Consider the following 21435-nt stretch of genomic DNA (forward strand, 5'->3'; position numbering starts at 1 on the left):
CAAGTAGAAGGTAGAACGACAGTAGTTTCCCTTCCTCGTTTCCTCTTTCGCGACAGGAGGGAGAACGGGGAAAAATACAAAAGACCAATCACTGTGCGCCTGAGTCATTCGTTTCACACGGTTGGTTTTTGAACCGCTGCGGTCGGGCCAATGTGGCGACGTGACGTTCCTGGCCATGAGGGGGAAAAAGCGTCGACACTGCCCCCTTGGGTGAGTAATGCACGATGACGTGATCAGATGACGTTTGCCAGGTTCCGTCCGCGAGCGAATCACGGAACTCGCCCGCTGTGGTAACGTCAGCATCGGGCGTCCACGCTCCCCACGTTCGACTCGAGTCGACTCGGCAGTCCTCGTGCCGCCCTTTCATCCTCGTAATCCGTCTGCGCAGGGTGTGTGCTCCGGAGCTAGTCTCGGCGCACATTTTATTATTATGAAACAAACCACAAGCTAGAGTACAGACGCAGACATATTTTTATAAGAAAAAAAGAAAAAAATCGGTGAAGCAGGATTCGATTTACGAAACTATAACAACGCGACGAGGACGCGGAAAGAAAGCCTGAAAGACGCAACGGGTGGAACGTTAGCTGAGCTAGTTGGTTAGCATCATTGTTGGAAGCGTGGGTGATTAACCTCGGCCTGTTAATAAACCGTTCACCTCTATGTCCCATGTGAAGGGTACTGTCGTTTCATTTGTAGTCGAGAATATTGAATTTGTGTAATACACGCAACCTGGCTTGTCAACTTGCTGCGTATAAAACGGCGATAACAATTTAAACGTGCCATCTCCGGTTAGGCCAAACTCCGATATCGGGCGATTAAGCTTGCTAGCCCACGTTGCTAACTGAAAGATTCCGTTAACTCGCTAATTTCAATTTGTCGGAGTGGTGAAACGGGCCACTGAAGAGAATAATCGTCCCATTACGGAGACGGTTCTGTCATTTACCGTCTATATATTTTACGTTGTCATATTTTTTTAGCCGTGTAGTTTGAAAACGTGTCGTCAGGGATGAATCCTAGCGCGCCCAGTTACCCCATGGCCTCCCTCTACGTGGGAGATCTGCATCAAGATGTTACAGAGGCCATGCTTTACGAGAAATTCAGTCCGGCCGGTCCCATCCTCTCCATCCGAGTGTGCAGGGACATGATCACCCGCCGGTCCCTTGGTTATGCCTATGTCAACTTCCAGCAGCCCGCTGATGGTAGGTTTTCTCTGACAAAATGTAGCTGCGTCAGTAACGCTCGATGAAGCATGTTGTGTCATTCCTCCTTTAAGATTTGCCATCATGCAATATATATTAAACATGTGACATTGACAGGCGGGTTTTATTTACTGCAACGTTCAACTTTTGTATTTCACTGCAGAGATGACGTTTGCAGTCTTTTTGACCTTGATGAAGTTTGCAACACACATTCATATCTTGTTAGGTGTCTGTAATGACACTAAAGGTATTGAGGATTAACGACAACGTTAGATGGCACCTAAGCAACTAGATGTGTCAAGTCCTAATTAGATTTATTGAAATACAGCCACTATTCCTAATGTCAGAGGGCAAATAAAGGATTGTTCAAACTTGTCTACATTTTGTCTTCACTGCTGTTCAACTGAGCGAGCTTTAGACACCATGAATTTTGATCGAACAGAGGCAGACCCCTTCGAATCGTGTGGTCTCGTTTTTAAAACTTGTCTACATGTCCTCTTTTTACTGTTTTTCAGCTGAGCGTGCTTTAGACACCATGAACTTTGATGTGATCAAAGGCAGGCCCCTTCGAATCATGTGGTCTCAACGTGACCCCTCACTGAGGAAGAGTGGAGTGGGCAACATCTTCATCAAGAACCTTGACAAGTCCATTGACAACAAGGCTCTGTATGACACCTTCTCAGCTTTTGGAAACATCCTCTCTTGCAAGGTATCCAGAAAGACGATCATTTTGACTGTGTATGTGTGTGTTTTCCTATGTGGGAATGCTGCGTAGTACTCAACACTGCACTGGTTTGAAATGGATTTGGAGTGTGTGTACAACAAGCTTTTGATATGCATGGATTCCAGATTGTTGCTCATGTGCCCAAATGTCCTTTCTCCAAGGTGGTTTGTGATGAAAATGGCTCAAAGGGCTACGGGTTTGTGCACTTTGAGACCCATGAGGCTGCTGAGCGTGCCATTGAGAAAATGAATGGCATGTTACTCAATGACAGAAAAGTGTAAGTGGGACTAAACTTACTTCAACAAACAAATATTGTTTGAGCCGATTTCATGAATATCGACTCCTTGGTGTATCAAAAGGTCCCATGGTGGTTTTTGGGGTGTTTAAATGCATTGTGTTGACTAACTCAGTTGCCAGTTATATATAATCAGTTTTTGTGTTCTTTGCGATTCTTACACTTATAAAATAACTATTTTAGATTGTGAAAAGTGCTTGACTTGCTAAGTAATTACCCCTTTTTGATTTGCTGAATTATAAACGGCCTTTTCAGGAATTTGTATCACATGATTGATGCTAATTCACTTTCATTTGAACAGGTTTGTTGGGCGCTTCAAGTCCAGGAAAGAGAGAGAAGCTGAGCTTGGCGCCCGTGCCAGAGAGTTCACAAATGTGTACATTAAGAACTTTGGGGAGGACATGGATGATGAGAAGCTGAAAGAGATGTTTGGGAAATATGGTAAGAAATATGGGTGTAAATCACAAGTTTCATCACAATACAATACTATATTGATTCTTTTGACAATGACATGATATTTACTGATATCACAAAGTATGCCACGATGCGATTTCGATTCAGTGCGGGCCCGCGGTAGATATGAGATGATATCATACCCATTTAATGCAATCAGTTACATTTTATTTTAGTTGCTTTTAGTGAGTTTATATAACTCACTAAAAGCAACTAAAATATGATCTGACAATTTTATAACTGAGCTCTTCCAGACATTTAAATGAAAAACAATTTTTTAATAAAAAGAATAGAAATGGACCTCCTGTTGTTCACTATAAAGTGCCGCATTTCTCATGTTTAAGTGCAAATGTTTATCAGTTAAGTTAAAGAGCCCTTGATGACCTGTCAATTATGGAAATAAACCATGCTAGTCTATGCTTATCACCTTGGATTTACAAGGTTCTATCTTTGTACTCAAGTGGTTTAGAGATATTGAGCTTTAAAATTTTCTCATCCTTGGCGTATTCTATAGATGATGATATGATTGATGTTTTCGCTTTGTATCGATGTTATTGAATCGTTGATCATTGAATCGAGACATCGATCCAGATTGATTGATCCTTACACCCCTAGTAAGAGAATGGTGTGGGGCCGTCTTGACATTTCAGTGAGTGAATATTTTTAGACAAGTGCATTGCATCATATTGATTTGACTTTAGAGAAATTGATGAGAAAATATCTTTTCCAGGACCTGCCCTCAGTATACGTGTCATGACAGATGACAGTGGTAAATCAAAGGGATTTGGCTTTGTCAGCTTTGAGAGACACGAGGATGCACAAAAGGTAATGTCAGAATGTTCTTTACCCTTTGTGAATTTGTGGAATATTGAAGTCATGAACCAAACATACTAAGAAATTTTCATATTTTGCACTTGAGCTGTCAACTTGTTCATGTCATTGCAGCTCTGATGTCTACCTCCAAGTCTGTTCAAGAAAGTATATAGTTCTGGAATTTGTTTCAGTGAACCCTCTGTTTTTCTTTGCAGGCTGTTGATGACATGAATGGGAAAGAGCTAAATGGCAGGCAGGTTTATGTGGGCCGTGCTCAAAAGAAGGGAGAGCGCCAGAATGAACTCAAGCGCAAGTTTGAGCAAATGAAGCAGGATCGCATGACTAGATACCAGGTGGGTGTCTTGTAGCTGGTCTTCCAAAGCAGTCATAGATGCTAATTCTTCACTACCATTCAGTCATTGTGAATTTCACAAAGCACTTGTGTCTCATATTCACTTCCCTCCATACCAGGGTGTTAATTTGTATGTGAAAAACTTGGATGATGGCTTGGATGATGAGCGTCTCCGCAAAGAATTTTCACCCTTTGGAACCATAACAAGTGCTAAGGTAAATGGTTCAGTATTTGTCATACTTGGAAATTATCAGATGTTCTGTTAGAACTGGGTAGAAACCAGGCTGAAGATTTCCCAAGAGCATCTCATGCTGCCTACCTTCAGCACTTAAGTATTAACTAGGTATTTAAAGTTGATATCAGCAATTTTTCTTCATTAACAAATCTTAATTTTATCCATTGAAACATGATGACAATGTGGCGATTCTGTTGGACAATCAGTATTATAGTAAAACAGTGTTCTGATATAGTTTGATGCAGGAGGCTGTTAAAATGGGATCCTTGGTCCAAAGCTACTGTAGACTGTCTAATGTATTACAAACCTCATCAGACTATATCACATCCCTGTTCTGCAATAATATTGCTTGTCTAGCAGGAGCATTGACACATTGTCATCATGTGTCAACCTTTTTTTCCTGGTGAAGTTGTTTCAAACACGAACGTGTTTGCCGTTGCAATGGTATTAGTGCAACTCAGTTGAAAAAAAATTAACAGCGGTATTTAGAGACTGGAGGGTGTCTCCAACTATGGCCAAGATGACAGTGTTATGTATCCTGACTCCATGGCTCAGATGGATAAAGTATAGATTCATTAATAGAGAAATACACGGATTTCAATTCTAAGTGCTGTTTTTTGTGTCCTCTGAACCAGTCTGAATGTTCTTTGCTGGGATCAGACAACATGAGTTCAGCCCGATTTTGACATGATTTTGTCATGGCCAACAGATTTCCAGTGGCAGGTCATTTATGAATGTCGGGAATGATGAACGGACGTCTTTACCCCATGTAGTGTGACAATCAAAGAACAGCGATGAGGCATCTGGGATGCTCTGTGACACCCCGACAAAAAGTCCTAACATGTCAGAATTTTTTGTTTTTTCCTGCCTAGTCTGACACCTCCTACGATGTGTTTCTTGACATTGACCAGTAGGATAAAAGAGTGCTCTCTGGTGCACATATGTAAGTAAGCATGGCAAAGAGAGAGAGCGATGCAGCTGTTGCCGCTGTAAGGAGGAACGACAAAACCGAGGAAAAGTTCATTAAGCAGTGGCAATAATACCCCTGGCCTTTTTTTACATTTCCTCGAAGAAGTACCATGACAGAGTCAAAAAAAGATAGGCTAAATGTTGGTGAGAAGTAGCGGAGGCACTTAAGCAACCCGATGAATAGCTGGGTAAGTTATGCTAGGTTGTCATTCCCCAGTAACACTAACCGCAACAGCGTCCACAATTGTTTTTTCTTTCTCTTCTTTTTCTTTTCGGAACACAAGATCGCCAGCATCACACATAGCGCTTCTGTAGCTATGATTGACAATTTCTTGACCCTCCTCCCTGACGACCTATGAACTCGTGCAAGATCGTGAAAGGCAGCATACGATGATTGGTCAGGTCATACTTGTAGTGTTGCCAGTCTCCCGGCCAAGACACGGCAAGAATTTATGGCACTATGATTTCCTAATCTGACATGGTGACCATCGTGAAAGACAAAAATATTGTGTTGTCTGATACTGGAATTAAACAGTAAGGAACAAATTTATGGATGAAATCTGTGATGTCGTCCCCATAGGTAATGATGGAGGGCGGTCGCAGCAAAGGCTTTGGCTTTGTCTGCTTCTCCTCTCCTGAAGAGGCCACCAAGGCTGTGACAGAGATGAATGGCCGCATTGTCGCTACCAAACCACTGTATGTGGCCTTAGCCCAGCGCAAGGAAGAACGTCAGGCCCACCTGACCAACCAGTACATGCAGAGGATGGCTACTGTCCGAGCTGTACCCAACCCTGTGATCAATCCCTACCAGCCTGCCCCGCCTTCTGGCTATTTCATGGCTGCTATTCCTCAGGTGAGAGAGAGCAGGCCAGTCTGTGCAACAACATGGTTACTGGAGTTAATTTACTGTATTTGGAAGTGCCAGATTGCTCAACCAGTTCTTTTATTGCATGATATAAGATTGAACTTTGCTCTTCAAAGATACGGTTAAATGGGAAACATTCTGCCTCATCTGCTGCACCTGTGTATTTTTGTAGCTACCGTTTTGTTCCTTATCTCCCCATAGGCTCAGAACCGTGCTGCATACTACTCAACCAACCAGCTGCCCCAGCTTCGCCCCAGCCCCCGTTGGGCTGCTCAGGGTGTGAGACCCCAGCGTAAGTAGCAAGTCTATATCGTCTAGATTTATAGATGCATTACATTTTACCCTTCTGCTGAGTGGAATGTGATCAGTGATAGAACTAGTAGAACTAGTTGTGAGTAAAGAGTCTATAGAGCCCTCCTAAGTCTGTTGGGAAAGCCACTAAACCCCATGATGTTCCAGAGTAGACGTACCATGTTTTAACATTATGGAGTCAATAGTTTCTTTTGTGTGAGATATTTAGATGTACTCTGGTCCGACCCTCCCATGTGCTTTTCCTGCAGACTTCCAGAACATGCCCAATGCCATGCGTCCGTCCGCCCCCAGGCCCCAGACCTTCAACGCCATGCGACCCACCACCACCCAGGTCCCACGCATGATGACATCTCAGCGTATGCGTGAGTATTTCAGCAGACATGGTGCAACAATGTACTGAATTTCGCACACCCACCACACACACACATACCCTCCCCCAGTTCTTGCACAAGTTCTATATAATGTATGTGTTAATGATGGTCATCCCATGTTCTCTTGACAGCCACTCAGGCCCTCAGTCAGCGCCCTGCCAGTGCCTCAGCCGCTGCTGCTCCAGTGCGCGCCATGCCCCAGTACAAGTATGCCGCTGGTGTACGCAATCCCCAGCAGCACATGGCTTCTCAGCCACAGGTCACCATGCAGCAGGTAAGCAACTCTATTCACACGGTCACAATATACTGCATACATTGTAATGCTTAAAGGGAAGCTCCAGTATATTTTTAAACTAAGCCCTATTTCCTTATTGTTAAGAGTCAAATCAAGCAAAGGGTAGCAGGTAATTGCGCTCACCAAATAATGTCTGCTAAAAGCACTCTTTTCTTTGGCACTAATAGACTAACATTGCTATGAGAGGAGTCTAAACAGCCTTAACCATGATATCAATCATGGAGTTATGGATATATCAAGTAATTTCTTAACTGGAGTAGAAGGTTTGCACCGTCATCCCGCGAGGTGAGTTGTTTCAGGAGCGTTGGAAGGAAGTATTGAGGAAAGTTTATGTTGAAATTAGGCTTTGGCGATTGGTTGTGTCCAGTTGGCAGTTTTTTTTTTTTTGCATGATTCTTGTCCTTTTATTTTGCTAATCTAAGGGTCTGTCTCCTCAAGAATTCAACTTGGTAAATAATTAACCTGTAAAGGTTGTAAAATTAACCTTCAATTCAAAGCGTGGGCGAATAGGAACTGGCAGTTTGAGTTGGGCCATATGTATGTTCTTGTTGCACAGATTTCCAACGAGTCTTTCACATAACAGGGCGGTGATTGCAGTGACTGCGCAATCTGTGACAATTAAGCCATCTTTAGTGGTTGTTGTCAGATCGATTGGTGCGGAAAAGCAACGTCAATTCATAAATCATATTTGAGAATTGGACTAAAAACTATCTGCAGTTGTGCACCTTGGTCATTTAATAGCATAGTTATGTTATCCCCACCTGTTTTCATTTGGAGGCATCCTTCATCTGACGCCATCAGACTATTTTTCAAATCATGTCGGACAGCTGTTCAGCCTTTCTTTACAGCCTATTGCTTAGCAAAGATCTCAAGATGATTTATTTTGTTGTAACTGAAGAAGAGTAGGCTGTAATGTTTCAATAAAATTAGACTTTCATATTAAAGACCGCGGATGTCAGAGGATAAGGTGAAGGCAAATTTATTCAAACAGAATAAATATTTGGTCCAATTTTGACCTATTGCTCAACCCTAGTTGAAATGCAGCTTAGTGTATGTTTTTTTAAGAAGACAAATTTCATGATATTCTGACCATTAGTGTCCAAAAGAAGAGCTCTTTTAGTGGATGTTATTTGATGAATACTGTTGCCCCAAAGGGTTACATTGCAGCTTGGTGCACTGCAGGTAGACGATATGAGTTTCTTCAATACCGAGTCAGTTTAAAAGATTGTGCTACCCATTGCTCGGTTTGACTCCTAACAACAGAAATATATGGCTTAAGTTTAAAAAAAAAAAGTGTGAATAAAGGAAGAAAATACCTTTGGTGTGGAAAGGCAAAAGAGCCAAGTTTGTTGAATTGATAGTCTGAAGGGATTGAGCACAGTCAGGGTTCAAGTTCACTGCAATAGAAACTCATTTATCTTCTTTTTTTTTTTTTTTTCCTTTTCCTCCCTAGCCTGCTGTTCATGTCCAAGGACAGGAGCCCCTGACTGCTTCCATGCTGGCTGCTGCACCTCCTCAGGAACAGAAGCAAATGCTGGGTTAGTCCATCATCTTGTAACATAAACTGTTGCCAAATGGTGATTTACTCTGTGATCTGGGATGCATTTCTCTTGTATTACTTAAACTGTATAGACTTTTTGGAATCTATTCTTTTTCCCCCTTTTGCGTTCTCTAAGCAATGTTTCAAGTACCTGGTTACTAGGGCTGTCACGATCATGAAATTTTAGTTGACGATTGTCATACAAATAATTGCAAGTAAAGATTTAATTGTCTTTTTCTGATAATTTTATGCCACTATTATAGTGTAAGCCTAATCATAGTCTAATAATACACATACCTTATGAAGAAACAATTTATTGGCACGGAACATTGGAACATATAGATAAAAATTAAATTTCTGTAAATAAAAATGTCATAGGGCAGATATGACATAAATAACTTAAATATCCAAAGCCTATTACTGAAAAATACAAAGAAATTACTGAAAATGGAAGGTACCAATAATCAAAATAAAAAATGTACTATGGCCAAAACCGGCCATATCCTTGTCAACCACAGCCAGTCATGCTCCTCACTGGTTCGGTAGATTCCAGGCAAGGAACACCAACATGTTGACCTTATCTGGCTTAAGGCAATCACGCTCATGTATGGGGTCATATTTGAGCTTGACCACATGTCCGTTGTGGCTGAGTAAATGTCAATTTCTTTTAAATCCTTGAGCCTGTCATCCTTTACTTGGTTGTATAAATTGGGGATTGCAGTTTTGGAGATGTATGTTTTTCCTGGTAATTTGTACTGCTTGTTAAAACTTTTGCAGAATTTCCTTAAATGCTGGTTTTTCAAGCGTATTGAATGGCTGCATTTCTTTGGCTGTATACCGCGCCATCTGGTACTGTCACATTTATATTTAGACACTTGTCCGAAAGCTTCAGGAACAGACAATTGCTGGGATGGAACTGCGACGGTGGCTGTCTTTCCAAGTTCGGCGAATTGGGTAGGGTGTGGATCCGTAGAATTTTTTTTTTTGTGGTATTAGTAAAGCGAAGAGAGGTGACAAAGGTAAAGGCGTATGGTTAGTTGTATGACAGATTAGACACTAAGGAAAGAGAAAAGGACTTGTACCGTTTGGCTAAACAGAGGGACTGAGATAGGAAGGATGTGCAGCAGGTTAGGGCGATCAAGGATAGAGATGGAGATGTGCTGACAAGCGAGGAGAGTGTGCTGAGAAGGTGGAAGGAGTACTTTGAGGGGCTGATGAATGACGAAAATGAGAGAGAGAAGTTTGGATGATGTGGGGATAGTGAATCAGGAAGTGCAGTGGATTAGTAAGGGGGAAAGTGAGGGAAGCTATGAAGAGGATGAAGAATGGAAAGGTGGTTGGTCCTGATGACATACCTGTGGAGGCATGGAGATGTTTAGGAGAGATGGAAGTGGGGTTTTTAACTAGATTTTTTACCACAATCTTGGAAAGTGAGAGGATGCCTGAGGAGTGGAGAAGAAGCATACTGGTACCGATTTTCAAGAACAAAGGCGATGTGCAGAACTGTAGCAACTACAGTGGTATAAAGTTGATCAGCCACAGGATGAAGATGTGAGAAAGAGTAATGGAAGCTAGGTTAAGAGGGGGGGGACAATTAGCGAGCAGCTGTATGGTTTCATGCCACGAAAGAGCATCACAGATATGATGTTTGCTTTGAGAATGTTGATTTGAGAAATATAGAGAAGGCCAGAAGGAGTTACATTTTGTCTTTGTAGATTTAGCGAAAGCATACAACAGGATGCCGAGAGAGGAGGTGTGGTATTGTATAAGGAAGTTGGGAGCTGCAGAGAAGTATATAGGAGTGGTGCATGTGTATGAGGGAAGTGTGAAAATGGTATGTAGGAGTGGTGCATATGTATGAGGGAAGTGTGACAATGGTGAGGTGTGCGGTTGGAATGACAGATGAGTTCAAGGTGGACGTGGGATTACATCAAGGATCAGCTCTGAGCCCTTTCTTGTTTGCAATGGTGATGGACAGATTGATGGACAAGATCAGGCAGGAGTGTCCGTGGACGATGATGTTTGCGGATGACATTGTGATCTGTAGCGAGAGTAGGGTGCAGGTTGAGGAGAGCCTGGAGAGGTGGAGGTATACACTGGAGAGAAGAGGAATGAAAGTCAGTAGGAGCAAGATGGAATACCTATGCGTGAATGAGAGGGAGGACAGCGGAATCATGAGGATGCAAGGAGTAGAGGTGACAAAGGCATATGAGTTTAAATACTTGGGGTCAACTGTCCAAAGTGCAGAAGAGAGGTGAAGAAGAGAGTGCAGGCAGGGTGGAGAAGTGTCAGGAGTGATTTGCAACAGAAGGGTACCAGCGAGAATTAAAGGGAAGGTTTACAAGATGGTTGTGAGACCAGCTATGTTATATGGTTTGGAGACAGTGGCACAGACGAAAAGACAGGAGGCAGAGCGGGAGGTGGCAGAGCTGAAGATGCTAAAATTTTCATTGGGAGTGATGAAGAAGGACAGGATTAGGAATGATTATATTAGAGGGACTGCTCAAGTTGGACGAAAAAGCAAGAGAAGCAAGATTGAGATGGCTTGGACATGTGTGGAGGAGAGATGCTGGGTATATTGGGAGAAGGATGCTGAATATGGAGCTGCCAGGGAAGAGGAAAAGAGGAAGGCCAAAGAGGAGGTTTATGGATGTGGTGAGGGAAGACATGCAGGTGGCTGGTGTGACAGGAAGACGCAGAAGACAAGAAATGGAAATGGATGATCTGCTGTGGCGACCCCTAACGGGAGCAGCCAAAAGTAGTAGTAGTAATTTGTGGTATTAGCGCGTTTGACTGCCACCTTTTTGCTGCAAGTCCAACAAATCACTTCCTCCAAATTCTTGGGCTCCTCTCCTTTTTCATTTGGCTTAAAACCAAAATGTGCCCACAGCGGTGCTGTGGTGTTTGGCTTTGCAACTATGTCCATGATATTAATGTTAATAGATGCTCATCAAAATGCAGTAGTCGAATATTAGAGAATAAGCCTCTCGAAATAAAGTTTGTTGGTGCTAATTCACCACTCGTGCCATTAAACCATCGCAGAAGGGGTGCAACAAGATGACTTCAATAAAAGAGCGCCAGTCAAACAACAAACGGTGGAAAACGGCGTGGAAATAGTGATGGAAATATGACATTTCTGTTAGTTTCATTCAGCTGTTTTTATACAAATGAATGGAAACGATTCTAATGATTATGCAAAATTATTGCGGTCAGGTCAAATAATCGCGATCAGGAATAATTGTGACAGCCCTAGTTGTTACCGACAGTGGCCTGTTAGTGACGTTGCTGTTTTTCCCTTCAGGTGAGCGTCTGTTCCCCCTGATCCAGAATATGCACCCCAGCCTTGCAGGGAAGATCACTGGTATGCTTCTGGAGATTGACAACTCGGAGCTGCTCCATATGCTGGAGTCACCAGAATCTCTCCGCTCCAAGGTAAGTCAACAGCAATATTTTGGGCTTTTTTTTAATTATTATTTCTGATTTTTCCTTTTTTCTCCCAATTTAGTGGCCAGTCGATCCCTATTCTAGTTCAAACACCCACCCTCATACTGTATGCATTTGCCAACTGCATCTCCAGCCGGCAGTCTCGAAGGAGACACCTATATATATATATATATGAGAGAATATTAATACTTGTGATATGTACAAAAGAAAAAAACACGAATGTGAACATTATATGTATTCCAAAGCACATTGTAATATAAACATGTCTTCATTTATTTGTGAATGAGATTGTATGACACATGGCCTGGTCTCTGATATGCCACTTATAATGAGACTTCATTGCCTGCAGTGTTGAATCTAGTGTTGTGTTTTAGGTGGATGAGGCTGTGGCTGTGCTTCAGGCCCACCAGGCCAAGGAAGCTGCTCAGAAGTCCACCACCCCTGCTGGGGTTCCCAGTGTCTAAGAAGGTAAGGGCTGAATATGCTTTGATATCAGATGAACTAAATCATGAATAAGTAGAAAGTCTGTCATCTTGTCACGAGTCATATCAAATATAGCATTTTTTGTGCGTTTGGAAAAACGCTGTCTAAGCTTTGATCTGTTTTCTTTCTTACAGATTAAGCATTTTGAAACCTGCTTCACCGATGAAAAAGAGAAAAAAAATTAAACATTGAAAAACCTAAAACTCTGAAAACATCGCAAAATGATAAATTATTTCTTAAAAAAGAGATGAAAACAATTGACTCTGCCAGGTCTAGGGATGGTTTGACTAGACCTTGATCATAAAAAAAGGAAAAAAATTGTTTTAAAAAATAGTAAAATATAGAAAATTGAATTAATAAATTTGATGAATGCATTTTTGATTTATGTCATTTTACTGTGTCAGTGCTCAGAATATCTACTGTGTACAGGAGGATGATAGCTGAGCATTTTGAAAAGTAATTTGTATCGTAAACTACTGGCTGTTATAAACTTAAACAATATTAATACCATGTCTCCATTACTTTTTTTTTAATTGACTGTCTACTTAATATTGGACCTATCATATTGGAGCATATGTCAATCCAGTGTACATGAGCAAAAATTATCAAATTTTGATCATTAACTTATGAAGGATTGTTTCAATTTGGGAACACAGTGCTCCTATTTACCAAATGGACTGGCCTCACTATATTTCTTCACATCATGGGATACCTGTGTTCTGCTACTAGACCCCCCACATCCACCCTTGGTTATGTACATTTGCAAGCTGGGTCACTTTCCATTGGAGGCACCTGTTCTGCTTTTGATATTGTAATCTCTAAAGGTGAAGTCATAACTTTTTTTGATATTTAAAGAAGAAAAAAGCCCAAGCTTTTTGTGCTTGTATATGGTGATGGGGATTTTGTTCCACCGGTTTAATTCAAAACTTAAAAGCGAGAATTTGTTTTGGCTGTAACCCAAAGTCATCATAAGGCATTATGTAATATTAAGGGCCAGGAATGAATAGGCACAATTTCTACACTATAATATCCATCAAGGGAAATCTCAATGTACAGGCTGCATCTATTGGCAATGGTAATGTTAGGTACACTCAAGGATAGAATAAACAAGGACGAGGTTTTAGAAAAGCAGCATAACAAAATTTATTCACAAAGCAATACCTTCAGTGTAAGCACTCATACATTGGCGGCACAGCCCAGTGGTAAGCATTGTCACCTCACTGCAAGAAGGTCCTGGGTTTGAGCCCCGGGGTTGTCCAACCTTGGGGGTCGTCCCCTGTGTGGAGTTTGCATGTTCTCCCTGTGCCTGCGTGTGTTTCCTCCGGATGCTCCGGTTTCCTCCCACAGTCTCAAGACATGTAGGTCAGGTGAATCGGCCGTACAAAATTGACCCTAGGTGTGAATGTGTGTATGTGTGTGTGTGTCTTATCTGCCCTGTGACGGACTGGTGCCCTGTCCAGGTTGTCTCCCTGCCTGTCACCCAATGACTGCTGGGATAGGCTCCAGCATCCTGCAACCCAAATTCGGAGAAGCAGCTTGGACAATGGATGCAATATCAATCAAGGTAAACCTCAATGTACAGGCTGCATCTATTGTCAATGGTAACGTTAGGTACACTCATGGAGGACAGAATAAACAAGGAAGAGGTTTTAGAAAAGCATAGCAACAGTTATTCACAAAACAATACCTTCAATGTAAGCGCCCATACATTGGCGGCCCAGTGGTTAGCGCTGTCGCCTCACAGCAAGAAGGTCCTGGGTTCAAACCCTGGGGTTGTCCAACCTTGGGGGTCAGCCCAGGTCGTCCTCTGTGGAGTTTGCATGTTCTCCCCGTGTCTGTGGTGGGTTTTCTCCAGGTGTTCCAGTTTCCATCCATCCATTATCCAAACCGCTTATCCTACTCTCAGGGTCATGGGGATGCTGGAGCCTATCCCAGCAGTCCCCCACCATCAAAAAGAAACATGCATGTTAGGGTTTACACTCCTGTCTGCCCCTGACCAAGGCAATGGGAAAAGAACTGGAGTTGGTCCCCTGGCGCAGCATGAAGGCAGCAGTCCCTACTACTAGCTACACAGATCACAACTAGGATGGGTTAATTTGCAGTAACTGAATTTCCCCAAGGGAACTGATAAAGGAAACTTAATTAATTAAACTTAATTAATATATCATCAACAGGTCAAATAAAATAACCATTCAATGTATATTGAATTCTTTCCAACAGGAAAATACCGCTAAGTATTAAGATTTTAGTATCAAGTGCACTAGTTACTTTTTGTTAAATAACAAAATAAACTGGCGAATAAAAGGGAAAAGAAAAGAAAGAGTTTTTCTGTTCAGTGTTCATCTTTCCGGCGGGTGGTATGATTTTGTTTTGCAAAGATCTAAGCTGAGTAGAAGAGACGAGTGTGCTCCTTTCCCTTGGACACACGATGGCGCAAAAGCTGAAAAGTCGCACCCTCCACGCGTGCTGGCCGGCACTCTGCTCCACGAGGCTCACTGGTTTGGGCTCTGGCTCGCCATCTTGTTTCAGAATCCACTTTTGCGAGCGGGTATCAAAAAAACAACCTATATACAGCAGTTGTTTTTTTTAATTAACGTCTTCATCCATCCATTATCCAAACCGCGTATCCTGCTCTCAGGGTCGCGGGGATGCTGGAGCCTAGCCCAGCAGTCATTGGGCGGCAGGCGGGGAGACACCCTGGACAGGTCGCCAGGCCATCACAGGGCCGACACACACACACACACACACACACACACACACACACACACACACCTAGGGACAATTTAGTATGGCCGATTCGCCTAACCTGTATGTCACTGGACCAGGCCCGTAGCCAGAAACATATTTGGGGGGGGGGGTTGGGCAACACTGCCGAAAGCTACTGGTAAATAAAATTCCCACACTGTATATTATAGCCTAATACCCAACCGTACGGTAAATGTCAACGTATTAATGGCCCATAGATAATCATCAATGCATTAATAAATAAAAGTGGGTCTTACCTTATAAAAGCAAATCCAATCGTCTTTTTTGTCTGCAAAAGATGTCTAGTACCTCTTCCGGCGTCACCACAATGTCTCTGTGCTCCGAGAGCAATGTCAGTCCATTAAGCCGTCTTTCCGTCATTGTACTGCGCATTTTGTCCTTGATCCTCCCCAGACGGGAAAAACTTCTCTCGACATGGGCACTGGTGACAGGAAGCGTGGTCAAAACGCGGAGAAGCTTGAAGATGCTTGGAAACAACTCACTGTTACAGGCATTTAATGCCTCAATGGCATTTTGTGGAACATAAGTTGCATCTTTCCATTTATCCCGCCAGGTGTCAATTTCTGACTTTCCAACTTCCAGATGCGGTGACACTTCCTCAGGATACAGGTTGGAGAGCGCTTGAGCTGAGCTGTCGTTCAGCATGCTGACCTTAGATGGCAGTAAGGAGCAGAGGTTGGAGATCACATTTCTGTGTTTGCTGAAGCGTTCCTTCTATCTGTGATGAATAAAAGTCAAGCATGACTATGAAAAGCTTTTGCCGGTAGTGATTTTCACAGGCCTTCAATGGATCCTCATTGCAGTCCATGCCTCTTCGTGGTCGAAATTCAACCCCATACTTGGCTGCTTGGGAAGAGGTCTTTTGGAAAATCTGCCTGAACTCCATCTCAGAGTTAGCCCTCATCTCATCTACCTGCTTAATAACAGCATCAGCAGCTGAAACGCAACTCACCAAGTCACAATTTTCCTTCGAAGGAAGGTGGACAGGTGGTAGGTTTTTGCAAGCATCTTCCCACTCACATTCATGGACAGCATTAATTCTGCATTGTCAATTGAATTAAAGAGCTGAGTGGCTTTGACAGATGTGTCCCCTGTGAAGGTTTCACTGATTTCCTGCAGGCTGGATCGCACAGGGTCTAAAAGCTCGTTGAATGTAAACATTGCGTCGTGGCGTTCGACCCATCTCGTTTCACACAACTTCGTCAGTCGCGTTTTCTTGCAGTGGGGTAAAAGATGCTCCGTCTCGTGTCGCAGACTGGCAGACCGCAAAGCCGAATCATGGAAAAAGTGCAGATTTCCGAGACAATTCCAAAACAATTTCGCACCATTTGTACAGTGCAGCACTTGTTTAGGGCCAAATTCAAACTGTGGCTGGCACAGTGCACATAAACTGCTTGCTTGTGCTTCTCTTTTATTTTAGCTTGGGTACCATTTAAACGGACACTCATGGCAGATGCGCCATCGTATCCCTGGCCACGTAAAAACTGTAAATCAACGCCTGCATTTGTCAACTGACTTTCGATTGAATTGGCGATTGCCTCCCCGGTTAACTTCTCGATATCAACAAAGGACAAAAAATCCTCTCTGATGCTATATTGGCTGTCATGCTGGTTCACGTATCTGACACAGACAGAAAGCTGCTCCCGCCCTGAAACATCTTTCATTTCATCTGCCAACACAGCGAAACACTGCGCGGAGTTTACTTTCTGCACCAGTTTGTTTGTTATCACATCTCCAATTATGCTGATTATTTCATTTTGTACATCAGGACTGCAGTAGCTAGCGTTTGCTGCACATTTACTCAAGTGTTGTAACAGTACTGTGTCGCCAGATGTCGCCCTAAACCTGAGTAAAGCCCTGAAATTTCCGTCATTGTGAGTTGGCTCATTCAATGTCACTGGTCCTGAATCAATATCACCTCTCAGGGCGAGTTCTTGGCGACCGCAAAAAATCAACGTTGCAATGATGCTTTTGAGTTTTTATCTGTTTTCTTGGGCTCGCTTTTTTTCTCTCAGAATCTAGCCTCAGTGAAATTGCATCCATTTTATTGTTGAGAACCATTTGGAAATTGTCCGCTTTCAAACTTGCATCCTTGTGATATGCCTTTTGTGCGTGGTCTTTGAACGTCTCTAAAGCATGTTTCCAGTCTGAGAAGTGGACATTAATTAGCTTGCCAGCTTTTCTGTGCCCTCCCTTGCCCACATGCTCGACTGCAAACGCAACACAGTGCTTACAGAAACAACCGCCGGACCTTGTTGAGTATACTAGCCAGCTAAACTGGTCAATCCAATGACGTTGGAAACGTAGTTTACCTCCTAGTTTTGTAGGGAATGTTTGTCCGATATTGGCCGTCCAGTCCAGTGAGTATATTTCTCTTCTCTGTTCGTCTGATATTTTCCCACCAATATAATCCACAAAGTCGTGTGAAAACGTTTCCGAGGTAGAGGACGGCGGGTCTGCTAACTCTGGCTCCGTTTCCGAGGAGGAGGGCAGTGGGTCTGCTAACACTTGCTCCGGGAAATCGGTAACGTCAGTGACCAGATCATCTGTAATGTTCTTGTTTTTCTTTTTTGAGTCGGGACACGTTGAAACAACTGATTTTACGAATATTAACTTCACTGCTCTTGCCTGATTTACAGGCAGCTTTCGGCGGCTCCATTGCTTTTGAAAAGCAAACTATAGATCGACCATTTAGCTAGCATAACCAGTGGCAGGTTGCTTAGCTGACTCGTCAGACCCCTGAGTCAATCAAAAGCGTGTGATTTTATTTGTTTTACGAAACAGACCAATAAGATACATCATGTTTGGAAACAAATTAACTGACAGGTTTAACGCCTGTCAGTCACCATAGATGCAGTGTATGAGTAGGCTAGAGGGGCGATGACAAATAATCAAAACGATAACTAAATAATTATTGGTGCCATTTCAGACGGGCCGTGGGGTTTCGGGGGGGTTCAGACACGAAAACCACCTACCTGGCTACGTGCCTGCACTGGACTGTGGGAGGAAACCGGAGCACCCGGAGGAAGCCCACGCAGACACAGGGAGAACATACCACACAGAGGGCGACCCGGGACGACCCCCAAGATTGGACTTGCCCAGGGCTCGAACCCAGGACCTTCTTGCTGTGAGACGACCGTGTTAACCACTGCGCCACTGTGCTGCCTCAATGTTGTGTTGTCTTTGAGTTAGCAAGCTAACAGGCGCCCGGGTACTGTAGCGGTCTATTCCGTTGCCTACCAACACGGTGGTCGGCATTTCGAAGCCCCGTGTTACCTCCGGCTTGGTCAGGCGTCTCTACAGACACAATTGGCCATGTCTGCCGGTGGGATTCGAGCCCGATTTGAATGTGAAGAGTGTATGCTTGATTGCGACAGTGTGAGTGACGTAAAGCAGAGCGGTATAGCCGTAAAGGGGGTTGGACGTAGGCAGAACGAGGATTGTGATACGTGAACGTCGTGCTTAAGTTACGCCAAGTAAAGGTTAACAAACGAACATCCTACACTGGATTGTTTTAACAATAAACAGCTAAATTATTTATTACATGGTGTCAGAAGTGGCGGAAAGAAGATGGCAAATTAATCCACCGCAGGATTTCTGATTCGAAAAACCAGCGGAGTGGGTGGTAACGCTTCACGCTCTATCGGACAGCTACAAAGCTAGATAAAGAGGATGGAAGCGTGCAGGTAAGCATTGTTATGTATGCTTTTTAGGTGGTGAGGCAGAAAATATATTTAGTTCGTTCACCTTTGAGGAAGGTGAGGACACGGACTATGGGGTGGTTATGGAGAAGTTTGACGCCTACTTCATACCGAAGCGTAACGCCATTCACGAGAGGCCTGTTTTTACCAGCGGGTGCAGCGTGAAGGGAAGAGATCGTGGTAGGAATCCAGGATAAGGAACTGTTTCGCAAGCTACAGCTCATCCCAAACCTCACCCTGGAGATGACGGTGCAGGAAGCGCGTCCACTGGAGGAGGTGAAAGCCCATGTTAGCCAACAAGGTGAGGGGGCATGCATACCCCATACAGGAAGTAGCGCAGGGGCACGCAGAGCACACAAAATGGCAGGAAAAAAATAAAGACAGGGAGAGGGGCTTCAAAGTCGATGAACGCGGCAAAACGTGCGGTAGATGTGGTAAAGCAATGCACATGAAGCAAGATAAATGGCAAGGACTGGAAGCCCATGGCATACTGCTCCCGACGTCTGAGTGACGCAGAAACCAGGTACACTCAGATTGAGAAAAAGTGTATGGCGAGCGTCTGGGCCTGTGAAAGGTTTTGAAAATATCTGAACTGTGTAATACTTGAAATATTATTGGAACCATAAACCATATATATCAAACGATGGTGGGTTAACTAAATGTCATTATGTGAATTATATTACTTGCTACATGTAGATAGTAATGCTTGTGTAACCAAGGCCAGTGAGAGGAGGTAAGAAGTCTGGAACAGAGAGACTCTCGAGGTAGACACGACATGTCAACACAGGATGAACTCTCCCTACCCAAAAGGGGGATAGCTAACAGAGAGGGGGGGTTATGCAGACAGAAGGGATATTGTAGAGAAGTAAAACAAGTCGGTAAGAAAGCTCAAGGCCATGTGTGACGAATGAACAAGGGAAGTTTAGCATATAAAGAAGCTCACACACAAAGAAAGACAGACACATAGGGAGGATTGACTGTTTGTGTCTCCAGATATCTGTCAAAATAATAATTGCGGAATTATCTCCAGAAACATTTCGACTGTCTTTTCTTCACATTAACGGACTCGGATGAGGGGATAGCGAACGATACCTCGACAATTTATGGGGGCTCCGTCCGGGATGTGAAGAAAAATCTAGAATTGGACATTACGGCCGCCCGCTGACTTTCCGAGAGCTCAAGGTCGACCTACAATAAAAAGGTAAGCAGAACCTGTTTTATCGAACTCTGCATATTGGCCAAAATGATATGAGCTCATAAGGAGGGGAAGTGGGCAGACCAAGAAAAAGAAAAAAAGGGGAAAAAAAATTGTAAAAAAAAAGAGAGGAAAAGAAAAAAAGGGGTTAGAGTCCTCGTGGAAAAAAGGGGTTAGAGTCCCTGTGAAAAGTGATAAAGAAAAAAAGGGGTTAGAGTCCCCCGTTAGTTCCTAGGTTATGGCAAACCCACTCACCCCCTGACGAGGGAGTGGAGATAACACTCCCGGGGAATTGAGGACCCCCAAAGAAAAAAACTAGGAAGCCTAGAAGGGCTAAAAAGGGGTTAGAGTCCCCAGTGATAAGTCATAACGAGAAAAATGGAAGATAGGAAAGAAAAGGAGGCGGAAAAACCGAAGTGGAAATCACTTCAGGAACAAATAGAAGTATTGACGAAGATAATAATAAATGCAAGAAAAAACGATAGTGGAAAAGAAAAAGCGAGAGTGTAAGCCGAGGTTCAGACAAAGATAGAAGAAGTCATAAAACAGGAGGAAGGAAAATTAGAAGACGCAGTACCACTGGGTAAAATACTGTGGAAACAGGAAAAGAAGTGCAAGGAGAGTGGGGAAGAAGCCAGTAAACAAAGACAAACGTGCAGGCATTAGTAGATAAGCTCCCACCCATTTTGGAGGGAGGGGGAGCGTGGTTGAATGAATTGGATAAATTAACACAAGGAAAAACGTTAGCTCTTGGCGATTGGAGGGCGGTGGCTGCCTGCAGCATGTCAGGTCCCGAGTTGAGGGATATAGAGAAGGAGGCTAACATAGAATATGAGCGGGATGATATACCTCTGATGAGGGATGTGGCTGAGATAAATACCGCAGTCAGAGACAAATTCCCTCCACCCAATAGAGGACATGTTCCAAAGCTAGAATGGAGCAAAGATCACACCCCTAGAGAATATCTTAACAAATCAAAGGAAGATTGGACCCGGCAAATGGGCCAACACCCAGATAGAAAGGGAGTACAACAGGAGTGGTTTAGGCGAGCCATATTAGAAGGAGTCCCGGAAAAAGTAAAAAAAACCAATGCTAGACAACCCTGACCTGCCGGGGAGCGACCCCGGCATTTGGGAAAAACACCTTATACATCACCTGCAGAGGGCCAGGGATGAGGAAAAGGACAAAGAGGAGCAAATTAAAGAGCTTCAACAGCAATTATTGAAGTTTGAGTTGGGAAGAGCCCGCAAGGAAGCGACGGATGTAAAACAGAATAAAAAACAAATGATGGTCAGTGGTGGACCCGCTCCTCCACCGGACTTCCCACACACCTCTGACTTATACCCACTCCCTCCTTGGGAGCAGGGACCCTCGCCAGGAAGACTTATGAAGTACGGTGGGGGCTATTCAAACAGAGGGTTCC

The 21435-nt window shown here is 43.5% G+C and overlaps 1 protein-coding gene across 1 annotated transcript; it reads left to right on the top strand.

Moving 5' to 3' along the window:
- The first annotated feature begins 349 nt into the window (after positions 1-349).
- On the top strand, positions 350-12857 carry LOC130117495 (polyadenylate-binding protein 1A). Its single transcript, XM_056285586.1, has 15 exons — positions 350-1199; positions 1715-1908; positions 2085-2200; positions 2520-2659; positions 3402-3496; positions 3700-3837; positions 3956-4051; positions 5621-5893; positions 6107-6197; positions 6466-6579; positions 6720-6862; positions 8337-8421; positions 11725-11855; positions 12242-12335; positions 12485-12857. Exons 1-14 carry the CDS (start codon positions 1007-1009, stop codon positions 12329-12331), a joined length of 1899 nt encoding a protein of 632 aa, XP_056141561.1. The 5' UTR covers positions 350-1006; the 3' UTR covers positions 12332-12335; positions 12485-12857.
- The last annotated feature ends 8578 nt before the right edge of the window (positions 12858-21435 follow it).

This window comes from Lampris incognitus, chromosome 9 (assembly GCF_029633865.1).
Source record: "Lampris incognitus isolate fLamInc1 chromosome 9, fLamInc1.hap2, whole genome shotgun sequence".
Classification (NCBI taxonomy): domain Eukaryota; kingdom Metazoa; phylum Chordata; class Actinopteri; order Lampriformes; family Lampridae; genus Lampris; species Lampris incognitus.

Coding starts and splice junctions, on each gene's coding strand:
- LOC130117495 (XM_056285586.1), top strand. CDS start 1,007: ATGAATCCTAGCGCGCCCAGTTACCCCATGGCCTCCCTCTACGTGGGA. Junction 1,909..2,084: donor GAAACATCCTCTCTTGCAAG/GTATCCAGAAAG, acceptor CCTTTCTCCAAG/GTGGTTTGTGATGAAAATGG. Junction 3,497..3,699: donor GACACGAGGATGCACAAAAG/GTAATGTCAGAA, acceptor TTTTCTTTGCAG/GCTGTTGATGACATGAATGG.